Source organism: Pogona vitticeps, chromosome 5, assembly GCF_051106095.1.
Source record: "Pogona vitticeps strain Pit_001003342236 chromosome 5, PviZW2.1, whole genome shotgun sequence".
Classification (NCBI taxonomy): Eukaryota; Metazoa; Chordata; class Lepidosauria; order Squamata; family Agamidae; genus Pogona; species Pogona vitticeps.
The window spans coordinates 69,083,092-69,105,341 of record NC_135787.1 but is presented as its reverse complement, the minus strand read 5'-3'; the positions used below and the strand labels follow the sequence as shown (position 1 = coordinate 69,105,341).

The 22,250-nt window shown below is 41.0% G+C and overlaps 1 protein-coding gene and 1 long non-coding RNA gene across 4 annotated transcripts in view; one reads left to right on the top strand and one right to left on the bottom strand.

The window, feature by feature from the left end:
- LOC144589612 (uncharacterized) overlaps positions 1-1,126 on the bottom strand; it is a 30,519-nt gene extending 29,393 nt beyond the window's left edge. The window contains exon 1 of the long non-coding RNA XR_013545831.1: positions 1,021-1,126. This is a non-coding gene — a long non-coding RNA (uncharacterized LOC144589612). The remainder of the gene's footprint in view (positions 1-1,020) is intronic.
- Positions 1,127-4,909: 3,783 nt separating this feature from the next.
- OCIAD2 (OCIA domain containing 2) lies at positions 4,910-20,289 on the top strand. Of its 3 annotated transcripts, none has more exons than XM_020789665.3 (8): positions 4,910-5,241; positions 10,359-10,449; positions 12,051-12,138; positions 15,411-15,464; positions 16,114-16,161; positions 16,855-16,960; positions 18,966-19,054; positions 20,152-20,289. In XM_020789665.3, the coding sequence occupies exons 2-7, from the start codon at positions 10,384-10,386 to the stop codon at positions 19,045-19,047; spliced, it is 444 nt and encodes a 147-aa protein (XP_020645324.3). In that variant the 5' UTR covers positions 4,910-5,241; positions 10,359-10,383; the 3' UTR covers positions 19,048-19,054; positions 20,152-20,289. The 3 variants fall into 3 exon arrangements, with proteins under 3 accessions (XP_020645324.3, XP_020645325.3, XP_020645327.3); XM_020789666.3 differs by having other exon boundaries at positions 20,129-20,289; XM_020789668.3 differs by having other exon boundaries at positions 5,200-5,356.
- The last annotated feature ends 1,961 nt before the right edge of the window (positions 20,290-22,250 follow it).

Below are 22,250 nucleotides of genomic sequence, written 5' to 3'. Positions count from 1 at the left end.
GCAAACTATGATTGGGTCATATGTAAGTGACCCCCCTCTGCTGGTTTCTGGTGTCACATTTGTGGCCCAAGGCTCATTAACCCTTGCAGGACTCCAGCTTCTTATTCAAAATGGTAAAATATGCAGCGGTGCCCACTTTGCCAGCCTGTTCCGTGCCCAAAACAGCGTTGGGCCACGCAAATTAGAAGTGGGTCATATGTAAGCGATGCCCCTCTCTTGGTTTCTGGTGTCACATTTGTGGCCCAAGGCTCATTAACCCTTGCAGGACTCCAGCTTCTTATTCAAAATGGTAAAATATGCAGCGGTGCCCACTTTGTCAGCCTATTCCGTGCCCAAAACAGCGTTCGGCCAGGCAAAATACTATTGTGATTTGTTTTAGAGATATGATTTATTATTAATACACTGATATTTGAGTGATCCAACCTGGTTTAATAGTTTAAATACAACACGTTCTGAATAAGAAGCTGGGACGCGAATAAGAAGTGAATAAGAAGCTGGAGCTTGAATAAGAAGTGAATAAGAAGCTGGCCGAATAAGAAGCTAACTTCAGCCTCGTCTACTAAATATGGTTACAGACACCCCTTCATGCTTGCCAGTGTGTCTCTTTTAATGAAGAGAGGAGCAAGAAAATTCAGTAAGTGATCTCAGAGAGGGAAGGCTGGTGCCAATCTGCATGCAGATCTGGAAGAAGAGAGAAGTGGGGCCAGGGATACACACTTGGACTATCTGCCTACCATCCATATAATTCAAATTGCTTGTATCAACATGTGTTCTATCCCAACAAAATGCACACTCATACACTGCCTTCAAAGTACACATTAGCTTATGCTACATTGTTCTGGTAAAAGGCAGAAAGGGGACCAGCAGCAGAGGATTTTCCAGCCTAAGGCAAGCTAAAAAAAAAAACCCTCTTTTTTGTAATGGTTGCTCCTGGGGCCATTGAGCTGGCCTCCCTCCTCCCTCTGCCCAAGCCCCACCCGCTCCCTCCATAGAAGTTCAGTGGCTTTGAGGCTTTCTTACCTCTGAAGGCAGCAGCAACAGCAACCAATTTTTCAGCCCAGGCAAGCCAAAAAACCCCTTTCTTGTGCAGTAATGGTTGCTCCTGGGGCCATTGAGCTGGCCTCCCTCCTCCCTCTGCCCAAGCCCCGCCCACTCCCTCCAGTAGATCTTCCGTGGCTTTGAGGCTTTAGCAGCAGCAGCAACAGATTTTCCAGCCCAAGGCAAGCCAAAAAAAACCCCTCTTTTTTGTAATGGTTCCTCCTGGGGCCATTGAGCTGGCCTCCCTCCTCCCTCCTCCCTCTGCCCAAGCCCCGCCTGCTCCCTCCAATAGATATTCCCTGGCTTTGAGGCTTTCTCAGAGGTGATTTGCAAGCCCAGGCAAGCCCACTCCGCCCCTCCCTTTTTGTAAAGCTGTGTCCCCGCGCCCAGCTGATGTCTGCTCAGGGACCGGCACAGGGCCGCGGACCGGGGGTTGGGGAACCCTGCTCTATTGCATGTCCACCACATAAGAAAAAAAGTCCCAGGTTGCTGAGACCTTTGAAAGCTGCAGTCTCTTTCATCCCTCCCCACATGGGTAAATGCTTTGTTGAGATGTGAGAAATTGTAACCAAAGCATATATTCCTCAAGGACCAAGGACCTGCTGCATACTTTTGTTTCTTTTTTACAACTGTATCAAAACTTCAACCTTGTTGATCTTGGGGTCCCCACCCTGCCTGGGCACCCAAGTGCACACTTGTTTTATCTAAATAAACCTGTTGCCCTTTCCTTCAAGAAACTGCCCACTCATCATTATTGCTCGAAGCTTGGCTTATCAGCCCTGGCCAATCAACTTCTCCTTATTAACACTTAGTGAGGCTGAATTGTTACTGCATTTTCAATTTATTCATACTAGTGACTGAAATCTGAATTTTCAGAACCTTCATTCATGGAATCATTGAGGTGAAAGGAGTTTATAATCCTTTCGAGTCCTGCTCATGGCAGGAATCCAAATCAAAATATTGTTGGAATTATTACAACCTATGCATGATGCCTTTAATAGGCTTTGGATGGGAGGTACTTTCTAGGCTGGGGTGACAATCAATCTGGCAGCGACCAATTGTTCTCTCAGATTTTTAAGAGTGTCACACCCCTCTACTCAAGAGTTCTTTTCTCACCTTTTCCCAGTCAGAATCACTATGAAGTCAGTCAGGAGTCTATAATTGATTAACTAGCCATCAAGCTAGTTAATCAATTAAGCTCTATTCATGTAGTTTTTTTCTATAATATGTTGTTTTGATCTACTCAGAACACTGAGTAAATGGGACTTTTTATTCCTTCACTTAACACTGTCTCTGAGTGAGTTATTGAGACTGTGAGTTACAGTTGAGGAGAACAAACAAGGGGTACTCCACTTTAGCGGAAAACTGAAGCTAATTCTGCTCTGTAGATTCCTGAACCTTTTCTACTGTGTAATTAGAAGTTTTTAAGCCACAAAAATCATAATCTGACAATGAATATATGAAAGTATATCTGACGTACGGTTGTCTAATTTTCTCTTGAATGCCTCCACTGCTGCAGCACTTACCAATTCCTGAAGTGACTGATTTCCTGGTCATATTGTTCTAATAGTTAGGAAGTTTCTTTTGATTTTCAATCAAAATCTTGATTCTTGTAACTTGAACCCATTATTACATGTCCTGCTGTCTGGGATGACTGAGAAGGAGATCTTGCCCATTCCCTGTACGACAGCATTAATTAACCATTTCTGTGCTGTTACATATCATCATGTTGTGCTACATATTCATGACCTCCAAAAGTCCCCATTATTTGATTACATTCAGGATCATAGGGGAATGATCTAGAAATAAAGTCAAGAGAACACTTTCTTGTTCCTTAAAATCCCTGAAATAAAAAAAATCTGGTAGGTGATAAAACATTAATGCCACTTCCTAACATTTTACTTATATTTCAGTTGTGCTAATCTGTTTTTCAAGTAAAGTTTTATCAAATGTATTTAACATGCACACATACTTTTTGGTGTTGTTTAGTCGTTAAATCGTGTCCGACTCTTTGTGGCCCCATGGACTAGAGCACGCCAGGCCCTCCTGTCTTCCACTGCCTCCCAGAGTTGGGTCAAGTTCATGTTGGTAGTTTGAATGACGCTGTCCAACCGTCTCATCCTCTGTTGTCCCCTTCTCCTCTTGCCTTCACACTTTCCCAACATCAGGGTCTTTTCCAGGGAGATTTCTCTTCTCATGCGATGGCCAAAGTATTGGAGCCTCAGCTTCAGGATCTGTCTTTCCAGTGAACACTCATGGTTGATTTCCTTCAAAATGGATTGGTTTCTTCTCTTTGCAGTCCAGGGGACTCTCAAGATTCTCCTCCAACACCACAGTTCAAAAGTATCAATTCTTCGGCAGTCAGCCCTCTTTATGGTCCAGCTCTCACTTCCATACATCACTACTGAAAACCATTGCTTTGACTATGCAGACCTTTATCATCAAGGTGATGTCTGTGCTTTTTAAGATGCTGTCTAGGATTGTCATCACTTTCCTCCCAAGAAGCAGGTGTCTTTTAATTTCGTGGCTGCTGTCATCATCTGCAGTGATCATGGAGCCCAAGAAGGTAAAATCTGTCACTGCCTCCATATCTTCCCCTTCTATTTGCCAGGAGGTGATGGGACCAGTGGCCATGATCTTACTTTTTTTGATATTGAACTTCAGACCATTTTTGGCGCTCTCCTCTTTCACCCTCATTATGAGATTCTTTAATTCCTCCTCACTTTCTGCCATCAGAGTTGTATTATCGGCATATCTGAGGTTGATTTTTCTTCCTGCAATCTTACTTCCGTCTTGGGATTCCTCCAGTCCTGCCTTTCACATGATGTATTCTGCATATAAGTTAAATAAGCCGGGGAGCAATATACAGCCTTGTCATACTCCTTTCCCCATTTTGAACCAATCAGTTGTTCCATATCCAGTTCTAACTGTTGCTTCCTGTCCCACATAGATTTCTCAGGAGATAGACAAAGTGGTCAGGCACTCCCATTTCTTTAAGGACTTGCCATAGTTTGCTGTGGTCCACACAGTCAAAGGCTTTTGTGTAGTCAATGAAGCAGAAGTAGATCTTTTTCTGGAACTCTCTGGCTTACTTAATATGTACTTATGTGTCAGTTTCAACTGTACAGTATTTCTGTTTTAATGATTAACTATAATTGTTTTATTTAGCTACAGTCCAGGACTGATGTAATGATAAACTTTTGTCTAATCTCAAGGAGAGAGATGTGTGCTAGCCTCACCTCCTGCTGACTGTTTTCTTCACAGGTGTGGCTTCAAGGGAGTGGTGCTGAAAGGGCAGCTAGATTGTTTGCTTTCCCAGGTTAACACACTTCAACATGTCAGGGAGGGAGAGGGGGATCACAGGCCAAAGGAACAAGGCAGGAGAATTAAGGTGTTATTGTGCTTTGTGTCCACAATGCCCATTTTCAATTCCGACCACAAGCCCTTCTCTGCCAGGATTTCATCATCTTCAACTGGCTGCATTTTAGATGTATAAGAACCTTCCTTTCTGAAACAAAGTCTTGCTCTCAGCTTTGTCTTGAGAAAGAGTTTAGTGCACGTTCCTTGCAACTTAATGTATACCTTTTATTTATTTAAACTATTTTTACTTCGCCTTTCTCCCTCAGCCAACGAAGGAGGCTTACAACAATGAAAGACAATATTTAAAGCTAAAAACAATGAGTACACAGCCATGGTTAAAAGAAAAAGCATCTCCTCAAAGATTTTAGAGATACTGGAAGTGAAGTCCTCAGCCTTGTATCTAGCTGGGATCTCACCGAGAGAGAAACTTAGTAGTTTGAGGCTGCTATAATTCAAAACAGATTTTGAGAGGCACAGTGCTGGCAACAAGTAGGGGCAGGATTACACTTTTATACAAACCTGGAAGACTTAGCTCGAGGTTTCCTGACGAACGCCTCCTCAAAGAAACAGCAAGCTTACTCACAATAGTATCTCTTTGTCCTAAATGGGGAAAGAGGGGGGGCGGGTGGAAAGGCTCCGCCTTTAGAGAGTATCTTTTATAACGTGAAACTGGTATACAGTGGCCATTTTGCCCTCAGGGGAATCGCTGTTGACAGATCGATCTCTTGAGCTGAAAGCCAGCGTGGGCTTGCGCAGTATCGCATCTCGTCCACAGGTTGCTCGGTCGTAGAGCTGTTTTGAGAGGCTTCTCTTCTAAGCGCAAAGGCGGGCTACCTTCTTGCGGTGAGAAGAATTTGCATGTACAGTACTTTTCTCTGGGTTGCTCTTGTAACCGTACAATCCTGTGCGTGTCTACACGAGGTCAGCCCCTTTGGCTTCAGTAGTACTTACTCTGCAGGTAACCGTGCGGCGGTGTAGCTTTGCATCTAGTAGTAGCACATCATGAATTACCAAATTTGTTATGATGTGTGCTGCTTTTAATACTATCTTTTTGTAGCTTGATGTTATTTCGTAGGCGCACTTCTGCTGCAACTGATGAGATGGACTCTAGTGCACCAAAATAAACTTAGTCTCTTTGTGGCAACAGACTAACAAAGTTGCCTCAAGCCACCCGTTTTTAGAAATTTACCCTCACACAGTCCAGACCCAAAATGGAGGGCTGAAATTTGATTCAGGAAGTGAGTCCTTATTAAGACCGCTTGTCCACACTGCTATTTCTGTGGGGAAAAACAAGTGTTGATGCAATGCGTTGTAGCATTTTGCTGTGAAATGGGGATACAGGAAAAGTAGTGTGTGTACAGTATCTTGGAGCTCTGATTGCGCCAGGATTCAGACAAATGTATAGCGATTTTAATATGGGCGAGGAAGTATTTATTAGGTCCACACTTCCACATTTGCTGCAAAAGAGCATGGAATGAGTACAGTATTCAGTTTTTATTTGTGGCATCACAGTTAATCCAGTTACTCCTAGCCAGTGCTTAATTTCTGGTTATAAATATATTACTGTTTAACATCAGCCTTCCTCATAGAGAGAGGGGCAACTAATATAATAAAGCAATGTGCAGACCGTGGCTGGAAACAAGATTGCATTATTACTAATAATGATAATTGGCTGTGCTCATGTACTGGCAAACCATTACTAACTTCTACAATCCTAAAATGGAAAAGTAAAAGACAGGAGAAACTTTCAGTCCTTGCCCTTACTCCCACATCTGCGGAAGTTTGTATTGGCTGGAATCCAGTTGCATAGCGTAGTAAGTCACAGTTAGAGTAAGCACATTTATGGAGAAATTGACATGCCAAATCCCCAGTAATTCAATAGGCCTATGCTTGTGCAACTTATCACACTAAGCAACAGGTTTTCAGGCATTGTACCTTATTATTTAGCCACCTATCTGCTCAAGACGGCCTACAAAATCTTGATGAGACTGTTATGATAAATGCACAATAATAAAAATATGTTATTAACTGGATATTATTTAACTCTTGATTGGCTGCAGATAGGAGCTGCAGTTGAGTAGCAGGCAACTATGTTGCTTGCAGATGGTTCCACATTCAGCAGATAGCTAGTATTTTTTTGAACTGCTTTTAATTTTTTAAATGGTGCTTTTTCAAAAGTTCTGTTTCAACAGTTGGCTTTCTGTTGTGTTTTGTTATATTCTTCTGTCTAAGTTTACTCTAAACTGCTTTGATTCCCATTAAGGCAAAGACCAATAAGTATACAAAAAAGTCACTCTGAGATCGAAAACATAAAAATGGACTAAAAATCCAGTCAGAGTACTGCATAACAATCTTTATGCAATATTTTATAACAATTATTATGTGTCCTGCACTGTGGGATGATTGAGATCCTGTCCCTCTTCTGTACGACTACCTTTCAAGTACCGTATTTTTCCATTTACCAGACAACCCACAGTATAAGATGACCCCCCTTTTCTAACACCCAAATTAGAAAATTTGAGGGCAGCACACGCGTGCACCCCTTTAATCCTTGTGCCCTTTCCTGGCTGCCTTTACCGCTTTCTAAGCCCAGCAGAGCTTAGGAAATGGCTAATGCAGTCATGAAAGGGCAGCACGCTCTCACCCGTTTGGTCCTGATGCCCTTTCATGGCTGCTTCAGGATCAAAGGGGTGCGAGCGTGCTGCCCTTTCACGGCTGCTTCACTCTGTGGCTTTGTAAAAGGCAGGGAAAGGAGCTGCCTGCCCTGTATAAAAGAACCCTCAATTTTTGGTCCAATTATTTAAGTAAAAAAGTCTCATCTTATACACAGAAAAATATGGTATTTGAAAAGTGCTATCATATCTCCGCTCAGTCTTCTTTTCTCAAGGCTAAACAAGCCCATTTCTTTCAGTCTTTCCTCATAGGGCTTGGTTTCCAGTCCCTGATCATCCTTATTGCCCTCCTCTGAACTTGATTGAATTTGTTGGCATCCTTCTTAAAGTGTGGTGTCCAGAACTGGACACAATACTCTAGATGAGGCCTAGCCAGTGCTAGATAGAGGGGGACTACACAGGATTTACTTCTGAATTTACAGAACATATACTTATGTTAATTCAGTCTAAAATAGCATTTGCTTTTTTTTGCAGCCACACCACATTGTTGGCTCATATTCAGCTTTTGAACTACAACAATTCCAGGATCATTCTCCCTTGTAGTATTACTGAGCCATGTATCCCCCATATTGTAGTTGTGCTTTTGGTTATTTCCTCCAGGAATAGCACTTTGTATTTATCCCTGTTAAATTCCATTCTGTTGTTTTCAGCCCAATGCTTAAGCATAACAATATCTTTCTGAATTTTTTTCTGTCTTCCAAGGTATTATCTATTCCACTCAATTTTGCATCATCTGCAGATTTGATCACTATTCCCTGCACTCCCTCATCCAAGTCATTAATAAAAATGTTGAAGAGTGCTGGCCTGGGACTCAGCCTTGTGATACCCCACTTGTTACCTCCCCCAAGTATGAGAAGGAGCTATTGATAAGCACTGTCTGAGTACAATTCTGTAACCAGCTGTATATCTAGCCCACTCGTTATCTTGCTTATTTATTTATTTATTTGGTTGGTTGGTTGGTTAGTTGGTTAGTTGGTTAGTTAGTTCTTGGATTTATACCCCTCACCATCTAGCAACCAGGCCACTCTGGGCTGCTAACAACAATATAAACAGCAATATTAAAACACGATAGAAAATAAATTAATACATACCAACAAGATAAATTAAAACATATAGCAATGAAGGTGGTAAAAGGGTGATGAAAAGGATGGCAAAAATGATGGTAAAAGGGAGGCCAAGATCTTAATGGTCAGGGAAAGCCTGGCAGAAGAGCCAAGTCTTCAATGCTGATTCGTAAACAGAATACAGTGGTGCCTCACAAGACGGGCGCTCCGTTTAATGACGAATCCGCATTATGACAAGGTTTTTGCGATTGGAAAAGCGATCGCAAAACGACGTTTTGAATGAGGGAATTTCGCTGCGCGATGATCGGTTTCCTGTTTCGGGAACCTATTTTCACTTCCCGGCGATCAAAACAGCTGATTGTCGGGTTTTCAAAATGGCCACCGGTGCTCAAAATGGCACCCCGTTGTGTTTAGGAGCCATTTTTCGCTGCACAGGCACCTGAAAATGGCCGCCCCTGTGGAGGATCTTCACTGGATGGTGAATTCTTAGCCGATTGGAATGCATTAACCAGGTTTTAATGCGTTTCAATGGCTTTTTTATTTTCGCTTTACAACGTTTTTGTTCTACAGCGATTTTGCTGGAACGAATTAACGTCGTAATGCGAGGCACCACTGTATCATGAGGCACTTTGTCAAATGCTTTGCTGAAGTCAAGGTGTATTATGTCTATAGCATTCCCATCATCTGCCAGGGAGGTTAACTGATCAAAAAAATTAGATAAGATGGTTGTTGTGGGTTTTCCAGGCTGTTTGGCCGTGTTCTTATGGTTTTTCTTCCTAACGTTTCACCAGTCTCTGTGGCCTACATCTTCAGAGGACAGGAGTCTGTCTGTGCTCTGTTGCAGTTTGTTGGATAGTTGAGTATTTATAGCTGTGTGATCTGATTTTGTCTATTTCAGGAGATTCGTTGATTATGGTGATTAGCGTGTTTTTTTTTGTGGGTGTATTGTTGTGATAAGGGAGAAACATGATCTGTCACTGTGATTGATGGGGACCCATTTACAATATAGCTGATCCCACCCATTTATAGCTGATCCTGTCCCCTGAAAACCTGCAATAACCATCAGATCCCGGCCATGAAAGGCTTTGAGAATACAAATTAGATAAGGTTAGTCCAGCTTGTTGACTTCTGGTTATTACTGCACAGTTTTCAAGGTGCTTGCTTAGTAACTGTCAGCTCTTGCTGGTAATTAACAGAGTCCTGGTGAAGAAAATAACATGAACACAGCTCTTCTTGCAAGACATGTGTATTTACAATATGTACAAATATACAGAGCAGCAGTCCTTCGGCATAGCAACAGTATAAGTAGAGGCATAGTAATGGATAGAGGAGAAGGTAGGAGAATAGAGAGAGTACATCATATACACACAGTACACTTATGTACATACAAGTAGATGCTTCTGTCCAATCAGGACAGGTGTTGCATCATCCTCAGACACACCTCTTCAAAGTCACTGTGACTCAGCACTTCTGAGTCTGCACAGGTGAACATTATGGCAGCTCATTATTTCTACTGTCTGGATCTATTCAGGCCTGTAAAATTCTCAATGTTCTGACAGTAACTGCTTTATAATCTGCTCCAGAATTTTCCCTAAGATTGATGCCAGTTTGACCAGTCTGTAGTTCACTGGTTCATCTTTTTGTCTCTTTTTGATAAGGACAACATTAGCCCTCCTCCAATCATCTGGCACTTCACCCATCCTTCACGATTTTAAGAAAATAATAAGACAGTGGTTCTGCAATCTATTTAGCCAGTTCCTTCGATATCCTTGGATGCAGTTCATTCTGCCCCAGGGATTTGAACTCATTTAAAGTAGTAAGCTACTCCTTGCCTTTTTAAAAAAATCAATCTAAGTCTGCAACCCTATCCCCTGCCTTTATACTTCATATTTGCATGGAGGGGCATAGACAGTCTTTTATCCTTGTGTGGACACTCTGGGCGTACATAGATTGCCCAGGGCCATATGGGCTTGCTCTTCTCCTAAAAGGCGCTGCAGGGAATCAAATTCCTGGCCTCCATCCCTACAGCACTTGCTTACTTCACTGAGCTATCTAGACAGCTCTTTGGGAGACAATAGACTATACAGTACTGAGCTGGAATCACCAATGGTCCCATTCAGTGTACTCTACCCTAATATGCTCACATTGGTAAAGCTGCAACAACAACATTGTTTGAAGATCTACACTGATTTTTTCTTGCATCTGTTCTCTTTTATCTTACTAGGATAAGATTTGGTGACAACTTTAGAATGGCTATGGCACCTGCTTCAGATATTGGAAAAGTGGAGGCCTCCCCAGGAGAACGAAAGGATCAGGTTTGTTCTTTCTTGTTCTGCCACAAGTAGTGATTGATTTTTTTAGTGAAGTAGAAAATGATCTAATATCACCACAGTATAGAGAAGCATATATCACTGGTACCTTGTGGCGCAGTGGTTAAACCGCTGTACTGCAGCCAAAACTATGCTCACGACCTGGGGTTCAATCCCAGGTAGCCAGCTTGAGGTTGACTCAGCCTTCTATCCTTCTGAGGTCGGTAAAATGAGTACCCAGCTTGCTTGGGGGGAGGGCAATTTGTAGCCTGCATAATTAACTTGTAAACCGCCCAGAGAGTGCTTGAAGCACTATGGGGCGGTATATAAACAGCACACTTTTTCGCTTTTTGGTACCAGAAACCCGTACTCCCCCAGTGGACTGGTAACGAGAGCACAAGAACTGTTAATAGTTCTTATGCTAGCAGGGCAGGAAGGAGGTGGGATCCCATATAAATTTGTGGGGGTGGGAGGGTGCCCCCAAATAGTAGGAAAGAATAAAAAGCCTTAATTTAATTCTATATATTTATAATTGTATTTAAAGTCTTTTTAATTTAAAAAATGGGTTTTGCTTTGCACATACCTTGTTTCAGACTGAAACTTGGAAATATCTACCCAGAAGGGGAAAGAAAATGATATAATTCACTATTATAACAAGAAAGAGTTGCTTCCTGTCACAGTATCAGCTAAGAATTATGAAGGGGAAAATATTCCTTTTGTGTACTGGGTTTCAAGCATGAAGATACATTCTGTCATTTCATTTTTACTTTGTATTTTAATTCAGATAAACTTTCCCTATTATTCTATGGCCACATTTAGTCTAATTTCCTGAATGCATGTTTCAGCGTATTGTTAGCAGGAAAAGGGTGAGGTTGTGACTGCATTGTGAGAAATCACTTTCAGTCACTCACTGGGAAGTTGCATCAGGGAGTCCTGGTTTCCTCAGGCCAGTTCAAATTAACTGGCTGCACACAGAGAGAGGAGGAAGGCCTTGTTTATAGCTTGTTCAGAGTTTGTTAATATAGCTGCCTTGTAGCCCTGTAGTTTGGGCAGCTTCAGAAGAGCTATTTAATAAACTGCAATAACTTGTAAACAAGGAGAGAATGCCAATTTTTTCCTCATTTCCTTTTCTCATTTTGTATTTGTTTTTCCATTTAAATTTATTTACTTATCTTCTGCTTAGAAACCCTAGTTCATTAGCGCTGCTAGCAAGCTGATTTTTAAAAAGAAAAGAAATAGTATTACTTGGAAAGCCCTTCACCCCAGCTCTTGCTACACCCCTTGTAGCATTTTCTGCATTTTTTCCAATGCGGTTACACTCTGACACCAATATTTTAAAATGACAGACTTTTTTAAAAAAATGTTCTTTGTTAATTTCAGCAAAGAACTAGTTTCCACCCAAGTTATTTTACAACTTTTATTTTATTTTAATTTTATTTAAAATTTAAAAATGTTAAGTCTTTACTATTTCAGCTAAGCATACAATGAAAACAAAATAAATGGCAAACCATATTATTGGTGTGGTGTGCAGCAAAAGAAGAAAACAAGATTATTTTCTTTATCATTCATTATGTTGTTCTCATATAACTGTCTGGATTTTTTTTCAGAAGATGCATTGTCCCATTTCAAATGTGAACACTGAAGAAATTGCAAAGATCCGTAAACAATGTAGAGAAGAAAGTTTTTGGTACAGAGGTAGATTGCTTTGTTCTTCATGTAACAAAAATATAACAGGGTCTTTGTTTTTTCTTTTCATTTTAATATTTTGTTTTATTGTTTAATAGTCTGCTAGAAAAGTGCTGCTGCAAGATTTCGTTTGAGCAAATTTCTGTTTTATAACTTTTTTTTTCAAAACTGTGCTAGATTATTTACAGTACCTGTAAGTTTCTTTGTGACTTCAGTAGGAATGAGAATTACCTTTGAATGAGTGTGCTTGAATGTAATAATAAATAGTTCATCATTATGGGATTGAAACATGCTAATATGAGCGTTGGGGCTCTGCACACTTCCATCATCCTGTAATGTGATGGTGAGATCAGAGTTTTTTTGCTTTCGTTTTCAACTGACATTTCAGTTTTGCATTATGTCTGAACTCAAAACACTGTGATATAGTCCATTTCCTGATGGTTCATTAATATAAGGCAGCTGTGGCGGAATGCCCACATCACTCCTGTCCATCATATGGAGCTCAAGTGCAGGAACCTATGATAGGACAGGAGGGGCGGAGTTAGGGTGACATTTAGAGAGAAGGAGAAAGAGGGAATGGAAGTGAGAAAGGACATTGAATTGAGGAAGCTAAGACAGAGATTGGAAAGTTGGAGGGTTATAGAGAACAGGAAAGAGTTAAAAGGAAGAGGAATATAGAATAGATAGATGGTCAAAGAATATTGTTAAAGTGGTTATTGTGAATAAAAGCACATACAAGCAAACGTGTAATCAAATCTGATTTAATGAATGATCCTCCACAACTGTGATTTACATCTGTGATTTACATACCAACTAAAAGATCAATAAACCTGTTGTATTGCAGCACGTGTCTGAGATACTTATATTTGGTATACTGTGGACTAGATCCACTGGTCTCCTTCATGGATTGCTGCCTTGTCGTGACGAAGGGGCTTGAGTAATTCAGAGAAGCTATGGGCTATGCCGTGCAGGGACACCCAAGATGGACAGGTCATCTGGAGAGTTCCGACTAAACGCAATCCACCTGGAGTAGTACTGAAGCCACTTCAGTATCTTTGCCAAGAAAACCCCATGAACAGAAACAAAAGGCTAAAAGATATGACGCTGGAAGATGAGCCCCTCAGGTCGGAAGGTGTCCAACATGTTACTGAGGAAGAGCGGAAGAAAAGTACAAGTAGCTCCAAAGCTAATGAAGTGATTGGGCCAAAGCTGAAAAGACGCTCAGCTGTGGATGTGCCTGGAAGTGAAAGGATAGTCCAATGCTTCAAAGAAAAATACTGCATAGGAACCTGGAATGTAAGATCTATGAACCTTGCTAAGCTGAATGTGGTGAAACAGGAGATGGCAAGAATAAACATTGACATCCTGGGCGTCAATGAACTAAAATGGACAGGAATTGGCAAATTCAATTCAGATGACTATCATATCTACTATTGTGGGCAAGAAGCCCATAGAAGGAATGGAGTAGTCCTCATAGTCAACAAAAGAGTGGGAATAGATAGAGTGGGAAGAACATCTACTTCTCCTTCATTGACTATGCAAAAGCCTTTGACTGTGTGGACCACAGCAAACTATGGCAAGTCCTTAAAGAAATGGGAGTGCCTGACCACCTTGTCTATCTCCTGAGAAACCTATACGTGGGACAGGAAGCAACAGTTAGAACTGGATATGGAAGAACTGGTTCAAAATTGGGAAAGAAGTACACCAGGCTGTACTGTATACTGTCTCCTTGTTTATTTAACTTATATGCAGCATCATGCAAAAGGCAGGACTAGACGAATCCCAAGAATACATCGTGTGAAAGGCCGGACTGAAGGAATCCCAAACTGGAATTAAGATTGCCAGAACAAATATCAACAACCTCCGATATGCAGATGATACCACTCTGATGGCAGAAAGTGAGGAGGAATTAAGTAAACTTGCAATGAGGATGAAAAAGGAGAGCGCAAAAATGGTCTGAAGCTCAACATTTAAAAAAACTAATATCATGGCCACTGGTCCAGTCACCTCCTGAGAAACAGAAGGGGAACATATGGAGGCAGTGACAGATTTTACGTTCTTGGGTTCCATGATCACTGCAGATGGTGACAGCAGCCACAAAATTAAAAGGCGCCTGCTTCTTGGGAGGAAAGTGATGCCAAACCTCAACAATATCTTAAAAAACAGAGTTGGGCCATAAAGAAAGCTGACCACCAAAGAATTGATGCTTTTGAATTGTGGTGCTGGACAAGGCTCTTGAGAGTCCCCTGGACTGCAAGGAGAACAAATGCATCCAGAGTGTGGACCAGAGTTTGAGGAGAACAAACAAGGGACACTGGGGGGATGCAACAGCAGCTTGATAAACTAAAGTTTGAAATGTGTTTTTTTTCAGCAAATATGACTAAGAATAACTGAAGTTTGTCCAGGGTAGTTAGAAAAGAGGAAGTGAAAGCCATAATTTTGTTATGGTTGTACTGGAAGAGAGCAGAGAATGTGAAGCTGTGGTTCACCTAGACCAGTGATTTCCAACCTGGGGTACATGTACTCCGAGGGTACAAACCAGGACATTTATGGGTATGTGAAAAAACTGAATAATGGCAGAAAAAGGCACACCCGTCAACAGTATAAGTCAGTTATTTATATCTGGAGCAGTGAGAAACCCCTCAGCTTCTTCTTTCTCTCCCCACTCACTGCACGGGAGCCCAACCAGTTGGCTTTCACTCCAAGGCAGTGTCTGTTCTTGTTCTGTCACTAACCTGATGGGCTTGTGCTACCTGCTCCTTTCCTATCAATGACAGCAGTCCTTGTGGGTTTTAAACACTTTGCTGGCACACTTGTGCATGCTGCTAGAGACAGTGAGGAAGTGGCCTGAAGATGAGAGGGCAGAGAGTCGCCCCAGCCCCTAATGTGAATGATAGAAATTATGCAAATAGGCTGCCAAAGGGTACACAAGTGAAAAATATGTTGGGAACCACAGACCTAGACTCTAGGCCCGAAAGTCATTTCCATAGTGGTGAACTATATATTGAGTTGCCTGCATGCAAGCAAAAGCTATATTTTTACTTAGGAAGCTACTGCATACGCTAGTCTTTTGCTACTGCAAGCAACTCCTTTCCTTCTCTCTACATAATGTGATCAAGCCAGAAACCTCTTACTGTATTTTCATTTTGCCGTAAGTGGGAACCTACCAAAGCAAGCCAGGGTATTAAACCAGCTAGAAAAGATTGTGATTCTACAACAAGGGTGTTGTGTGTTACAATTTGCACAAATACTGCAGTTTTTTGTTCTTTTATTTTCTACAGCTTTTCCTTTATCTCTGGGAAGTATGCTTGTCGTCCAAGGACTTGTTGCTAATGGTAAATGTTTCTACTTAATTTTTTAAAAATTGAAAACAGTTTGAAAAAGTTTCTAGAATCATCAGCTATTAGCTGCGACACTTTAAAGGTTTCAGAAAAAAGAGAGAAAAGCTCAGTCCAGATCAAGATTAAACACTAGAAATCTACAACTTTAAATATTCAACAGAATGTGTAACTCTATCTAAGGAAGTGGACTTGTCCACAGAAGCTCACATTAAAATATAGCAGCTAGTCTTTAAGATGCCACAAGGTTTTATCTTCTTTATTCTTTTAATTTTCTTTTATTTTTGGCTGATGTGTAACTCTATGGATAATTTCACACATTGTCCAAGGGTGAACTGGAATCTGCCACTTGTTGTATCTCATACTTGAAGGATGGATGGATTTGGCACATTTATACTTATGCTTTTTGGGATACAAGTAAAACATCTTGGATGTTTACCTAAAATATGAATTAACTCCAGATTTAAAAGGATATTAGAATGTATCTTCTTTGTTGGGCATCACATATATTATTGAGTATTATGTATTATACTGTGTATACTTTGCATTGTAAGGATTCTGATTTTCTGTCTTAAGGAAATGCAGAAGCGTTTCACATGATCAGCAGGTGGAAATGACATTTCCTAATAGCTACCCTTGATTCTAGGTATCCTCAAACCAAACCCTAGACTTGGACCCTTTCCTAAAATGGCACGTAAGTATAAAAACTACTAAAAAGCAGGAAAATTATAACCCTGAATCTGTAACTAGTGTAAATGAGTGTGATTAGAATGCTGCTATTCCTACATGCTACAGTAGAAAATGGATATCCCTAAGGAAAAAAAAATCTCTTGGTGTTTTTTAAGCTTGCCTTCTTCTTCCAGCAACTATATTCACATGCATTTGCCCTCCTCACCAGTAGGCAATAGTCGCCTGTCCTCTGGGTGAACATGCTAGATTCTCATACGTATCTGTGCATGCGAAGCTTTTGCTGCATGAAAGTAGTTGTGAGTTGTGGCACTAAACCAACCCTGTCATTAAAAATTGTATAATAATAACTGCTGCCCTCCAAGTCAGTGGTCTCCAACCTTGGGCCTCCAGATGTTCTTGGACTTCAACTCCCAGAAATCCTGGCCAGCAGAGGTGGTGGTGAAGGCTTCTGGGAGTTGAAGTCCAAGAACATCTGGAGGCCCAAGGTTGGGGACCACTGCTGTAAGTCACACACACACACACAAAATACCGTAAGTGCAAAGTAGCAGCTTTTCTTGGGTTTCTTTCTTCATAGATTAGTGTGGCCCCAAAAATTCAAACAACCATATTTGATATTTGAATTATTGACCAATATGTTACATTTGATTATACATCAAATTATAGTAATTTTAATGTTTTTCTTTTCTTATATATATAGTTGCTGGTGTCCTGGGTTATGCTGTCGGGACAATGTCCTACATAAGAATATGTATGAAGAAGTTTGAAAGTGCTGGTGCTCCTTTTTTTGGCAAAGGACAAAAATGGTTTGTTTGGCATATGCAATAGCACTTGGCTTTTGTAAACTGACATGTTGTGTTAAAATTCTGGTATATTCATATGAATTAGGCTTATTTGCATTTTTCATTCTTTCCATGCCAGGACCTGGCTGAATTGGACAAAAAATGGGAACACTGGTACTCAGCCATGACATGTTGTTTTTCTAGAGTAGAAGGAGGACACTCTTGCTTTGGGTTATTCCTCTCACTTGCTTTGACAGGCAGGATCTTCAAACCACTCAGGTTGACAATGGATACCCCTAGCATGGCTGGGTAACCCCAGTTTTCCAGTCTTGTCTCTATTCTACAAGCAGAGAGTAGTAAAGATAATTATTATGTGGATAGATGTGTAGCCATTGCATTTAAATTCATTCCAGTAAGCTGCAGTATCAGTGGGAGACATAGGACAATAGGGAAACTGGCTGTCACTTGAATCCTCTCCTCTCCACCTTTCATATTTGCTGTCATCTTCCCTTCCTATTCTTTTTCTTTCTTTTCTTTTAAAGACTTACTAATCTAGTGATAGGGTGGCTCAGTGACCACAGAGAAAAAAAAGAGTGAGGAATCTGCAGGGAGAGATGAAAACCTTTTAAGATAGCTCTGCTCTAACCATACTTCCTGCAAATTTGGATGATCAGCTAACAGAACTTCTCTCTCTCTCTCTGCTTTGTCATTTTCCCTCTTTGGTCACCTAGCTATCCTAGTGCTAGACTAGCAAGCCTTTAAAAGAAAAAAGGAACAAAAAAAAAAACAGAATGGGAAGGAAAGATGAAAGCAGACCTGGGCACCAGGTGAGGGGAAGAGAGGATAGAATTCTGAACAAGCTGCAAACAAGGCTGATTCCCTCCCCTCCCCCCTGACTCCTGTGTGGGTGGCTGAAGTGAATTAACCTGGAGAGACCTACTTCCCAGGTGCACCTTCCCTGCAGATCCTGCTGTGTAGTTGCACTCTGACAAAGGACGAAGGTGACTTCCAAGTGGCAGCTTTAGTATGTCCAGTAAGTGTGCCCTGCCCTGATGCCAAAGTCTGCAAAAGCAGTTGCATTCGGAGTGGAAGGTGCAGTGATACCTTTGAGTGAATCCAGTTTTGTAACAGAGAACACAGGCCTTATTCCAACATGACAATGTGGACTTTGATACTTTCCTTCTCACAGTTCTGGCTGGAAGGAAACAACTGGTATAAACTGCCTAGGTTTCTTAGGGTAAATCTTAACAACTGATTTTATATCCAACCTATGCCACTCATCTTCCAATGGCCAGTATGGGTTTGAACAGAAAGAGGGCAACATTACTTGCTGTGCTCTGAAAAACAGGGTTTTGATATAAAGGAAGTATCCAGATATAAGACTACAGTATCAGGTTTTGGAGCCTCAGCTTCAGATCCAACACTTTGGCCATCTCATGAGAAGAGAAGACTCCCTGGAAAAGACTCTGATGTTGGGAAAGAGTGAAGGCAAGAGGAGAAGGGGGCGACAGAGGATGAGATGGTTGGACAGTGTCATTGAAGCGACCAACATGAGTTTGACCAAACTCCGGGAGGCAGTGGAAGACAGGAGGGCCTGCCGTGCTCTGGTCCATGGGGTCACGAAGAGTCGGACACGAATTAATGACTAAACAACAACAACATCAGGTTTTAGGATACAAAGGTCTGTTCTAGTCAAGAGGGCCCCTGTTTCAAACAGGGACAGGAACTGGAGCAAACCAGAGGTTGCTCTCCCATGCTGGAGGCATGGCATTTGAACTGTGATCTTGCAGACCTGTATTGTCACTTCATTAGATACTTTTTTTCATATGAAGTAGGATCATGTGTGAATTGGGGGATGGGGTACAGGTCTTTGATTATTTGTTCCAAATGGTATAGTGCATCATATGCAAGAATGTATACCTGTGAAGATTTCTGGACTGAGGTATTCACATCCAACTCGGATGCACTTCTTTCAAAGAATCCTTGTGGCAACAGACTCTTTCTTTTTCTGACCTTTCAATGTTCTTAGGCATTGCCATCATACTTGCGAACAGTGCCAAGCCAAACTTAAAGCAAGTCCGTCAGAAAAACCAGAGACATCGGTCATTTAAAAAACAGGTACTCATCTTTGAAGTTTTAACATTATATACTGTACATATTTGAATTTTTTCAGTTCTTTATATCTTGTAGAAGTTATTTTCAGCAATGATGTAAGAAGCTGACACTTCTCTTGGCAGATCTAGAAGTTCTTTGTATTTGCAGCTTGAGTTAACCCTTTTTTAAAAGTGATGCCTGGTAATCAATGAGCTTTTTAAAAAAACCAAATGAACCTTTTCTAGTGGTATTTCTCTTTTTTTTGGTACTCCCATATTTCATAGGATATTAATGATGCACCCAAGTGGAAACATTTTAATTAAAATCCAGAACAGTCTCTGAATATTGGTGTCTTGGATAGTTGCTCAGAAAAATAATTGTTAATCTGTGGTATGTGTCTTTACCATTGATTCTTACTCAGCCAGTTCTACTTTGATTCACTTCAAGGGTGTGAGAGAAAATGTGCTTCAAATTGATTTCTGCATATTATATTGCTTGCTCACAATGTCCAGCAGAAAGCCATGCCCTGCTTCTTTTGAACATGCCCACAACTCTTTCAAATTACTGACAGCGGCTGTAGACATAACTGAACAGATAATAGTTCACTGTAGTCAATCTGATGTTCAGATGATGGTGAACTTGTAACACCTGAAGGGGAACTTGTGTGGTCTGCATCTACACCTTTCATATTTTCTCTGGCAAAAATTGCTATCACACTGCTGATGCTGCTTCTTTAACACTTAAAGAAGATCTAACACATTACACAAAGACCAGCTTTTTATGTTTGTACAATGGTTTAAGCTGTATCACATAATTTACAGTGCAAGTTTCTGCAGAAGTTGGTGGGCCACAACTTTGGGAATATTGCAGAATAGCTTGGCTCATGTTTAATTTTTCTTGGAAATTCCTGGAGGGAAACGTGCCTCCAAGGAGCAAATTTGGGGGCATAGTCTAGGATTACTGCCTTTCAGTCCTTGATCAGAAAAATGTATCCACCTAAATCTTATGTAGTTTCACTTTAACATTAACGCAGGGCTTTTTACTTACATTGGTCTAGTATCTATATAGACTGGGAGCAGTTTTAAAATTTTATAATAGATAAAATAACTTCTCTATTTCAGATGACAACAGAGGAGGCCGTTCTGTCATGGTGCCTGTGCTATAAGATGATCTCATTCTTCTGTAGAAACTGCCTCCTTCCAAAAACCTATTCTGTATTTTACATGATTTTAAAATAAAAGTTTTCTTTTCCTGTTTCATTTCATTTTATTACCTTGATCTGAGATTTTGTAGTATTAAACTGCATGTGAAAAATGTAGAGACGCCTTACAGGATCAGTCCTCTTGCAGACAACTAGACTGCTTTCAGGATCTTAAAGCTGCAATTTAGAATGTCTCTCAAACAGTTAAATAAATGGCTGTTGTGAGTTTTTTGGGCTGTTTGGCCATGTTCTAGAGCAGTGGTTCTTAACCTTTGTTACTCGGATGCTTTTGAACTGCAACTCCCAGAAACCCCAGTCAGGACAGCTGGTGGTGAAGGCTTCTGGGAGTTGCAGTCCAAAACTCCTGAGTAACCCAAGGTTAAGAACCAGTGTTCTAGAGGTTTTTCTTCCTAACATTTTGTCAGTCTTTGTGGCTGGCATCTTCAGAGGCCAGGAGCTAGAATTAAATAAATGCTAAGGTGCTTTATCCTACAATGCAGTTACAAAACAAATGATAGCTGTGAACAGCTCCCCATTGAATTAAGGAACAAATTAGTATTTATTATTAATAAAAATAAACATTTTCAGTTACAATTACTACTGCCTTCACCCAGGTAAATCTTTTTTTAAATTTTTATTTTTTTAAATAAAATCCATGCATGCTTATTTAACATTGTGTCACTTGGGGTTCAGCTTATAATCATTGGTTAATACAACTACAATACATATTAAGATCCTAATCTAGATTAAGACCCAGGTAAGAAATCTTAGCAGCTTCATCCACTCCACTCCTGTATCTCTCTTCTTCCCATCCCAATCATTTGCTTCACACTAGTCTTTTTTCTCTCCTAGGATTCTGGTAGCCAGTCCAATATTTGCTTCTAGAGATGAGCACAAACTGTGGTTCAGTGTGGTGTGGCAATACAGTAGCACAGCTGTTCCACAACCACCCCAACTTCCCTTGCCCTGCCTCCTCTGATGGGCACCCACTTAGAGGCAGTGGTGCAGCATCTCAGTCCTGCCTCCTCTGGGTGCCTGCCGGAAAAAGCAGGGCAAGGGAAGCTGAGGTGACTGGGGAGCAGTTGTGCTGCTGCGCTGCCCCACCGTGGTTTGTGCCCGTCTCTACTCACTTCCACTCGCACAGAATTGAAGCTCCCTATTTAGAAGTTCAAGGACAAAAATTGTACAATTATATTAATTATGTAGCCAGAAAAGATATTATAGATGCATTTTATATGATACACTTAACAGAAGAGTCTACCAAATGCTTCTTATCTGGAACTACTCAAACTTAATTATCTGTGAGCCCAGTTGGGCTCTGAGGGGATCCATTTCAGGTTATTATAACCAATCAGTTATTTCAGTTGGGAACTGAGAAGTGTCTATGCAAGATTTCATTTCCATCCCTTCCCATTTCAGAGATCTTTTGAAACAAAGAAACTTTCAAGAGTATTTGTAAGAGAAGGAAATGTTTTCATGCGATTAGCATACATTCTCATTCTAAGATGCTGCACACTGGGAAGAAATTAAGAAACTGTTATTGAACTCCAGACAAGGTTCTAGAGATGAGCACAAATGCCATGTCAGACTTCTGTCTGAAATCCAGTCTGTTATGCCAGATGAAGGTAGATGGCTGTGCCTGTGTAGCTGAGGCGCAGATGTCGGGGAGAGGCACACCACGGAGGAACGCTGTAGAGGTTGCCAATGCCCTGGTGGAATGAGGGCAAATAGCTTGAGGGACTGGTTGTCGAGCAAGCTGGTACAACATGACATGGCAATTTTCCATGGGTTTCTTCTGTTACAGTGGGACTAAACTAAGAAGTAATGGAGCAGAACTTTATAGCACATTGTGTCATTGTGCAGAAGCCAACCTAGGATGCTTTCTTTGGTTTCTTGGAAGGGAACAAACTGGAGAAGCAAGAATGCTCTTGATTGGAAATATACGCAATGGTGGGGAAAAGCTCCAGTGGTTCTTAACTTTGCAGCTTTCAGATGTTTTGAATTTCAACCCCCAGAAGC

Coding starts and splice junctions, on each gene's coding strand:
- OCIAD2 (XM_020789665.3), top strand. CDS start 10,384: ATGGCTATGGCACCTGCTTCAGATATTGGAAAAGTGGAGGCCTCCCCA. Junction 12,139..15,410: donor AGAAAGTTTTTGGTACAGAG/GTAGATTGCTTT, acceptor TATTTTCTACAG/CTTTTCCTTTATCTCTGGGA. Junction 16,961..18,965: donor TTTGGCAAAGGACAAAAATG/GTTTGTTTGGCA, acceptor CAATGTTCTTAG/GCATTGCCATCATACTTGCG.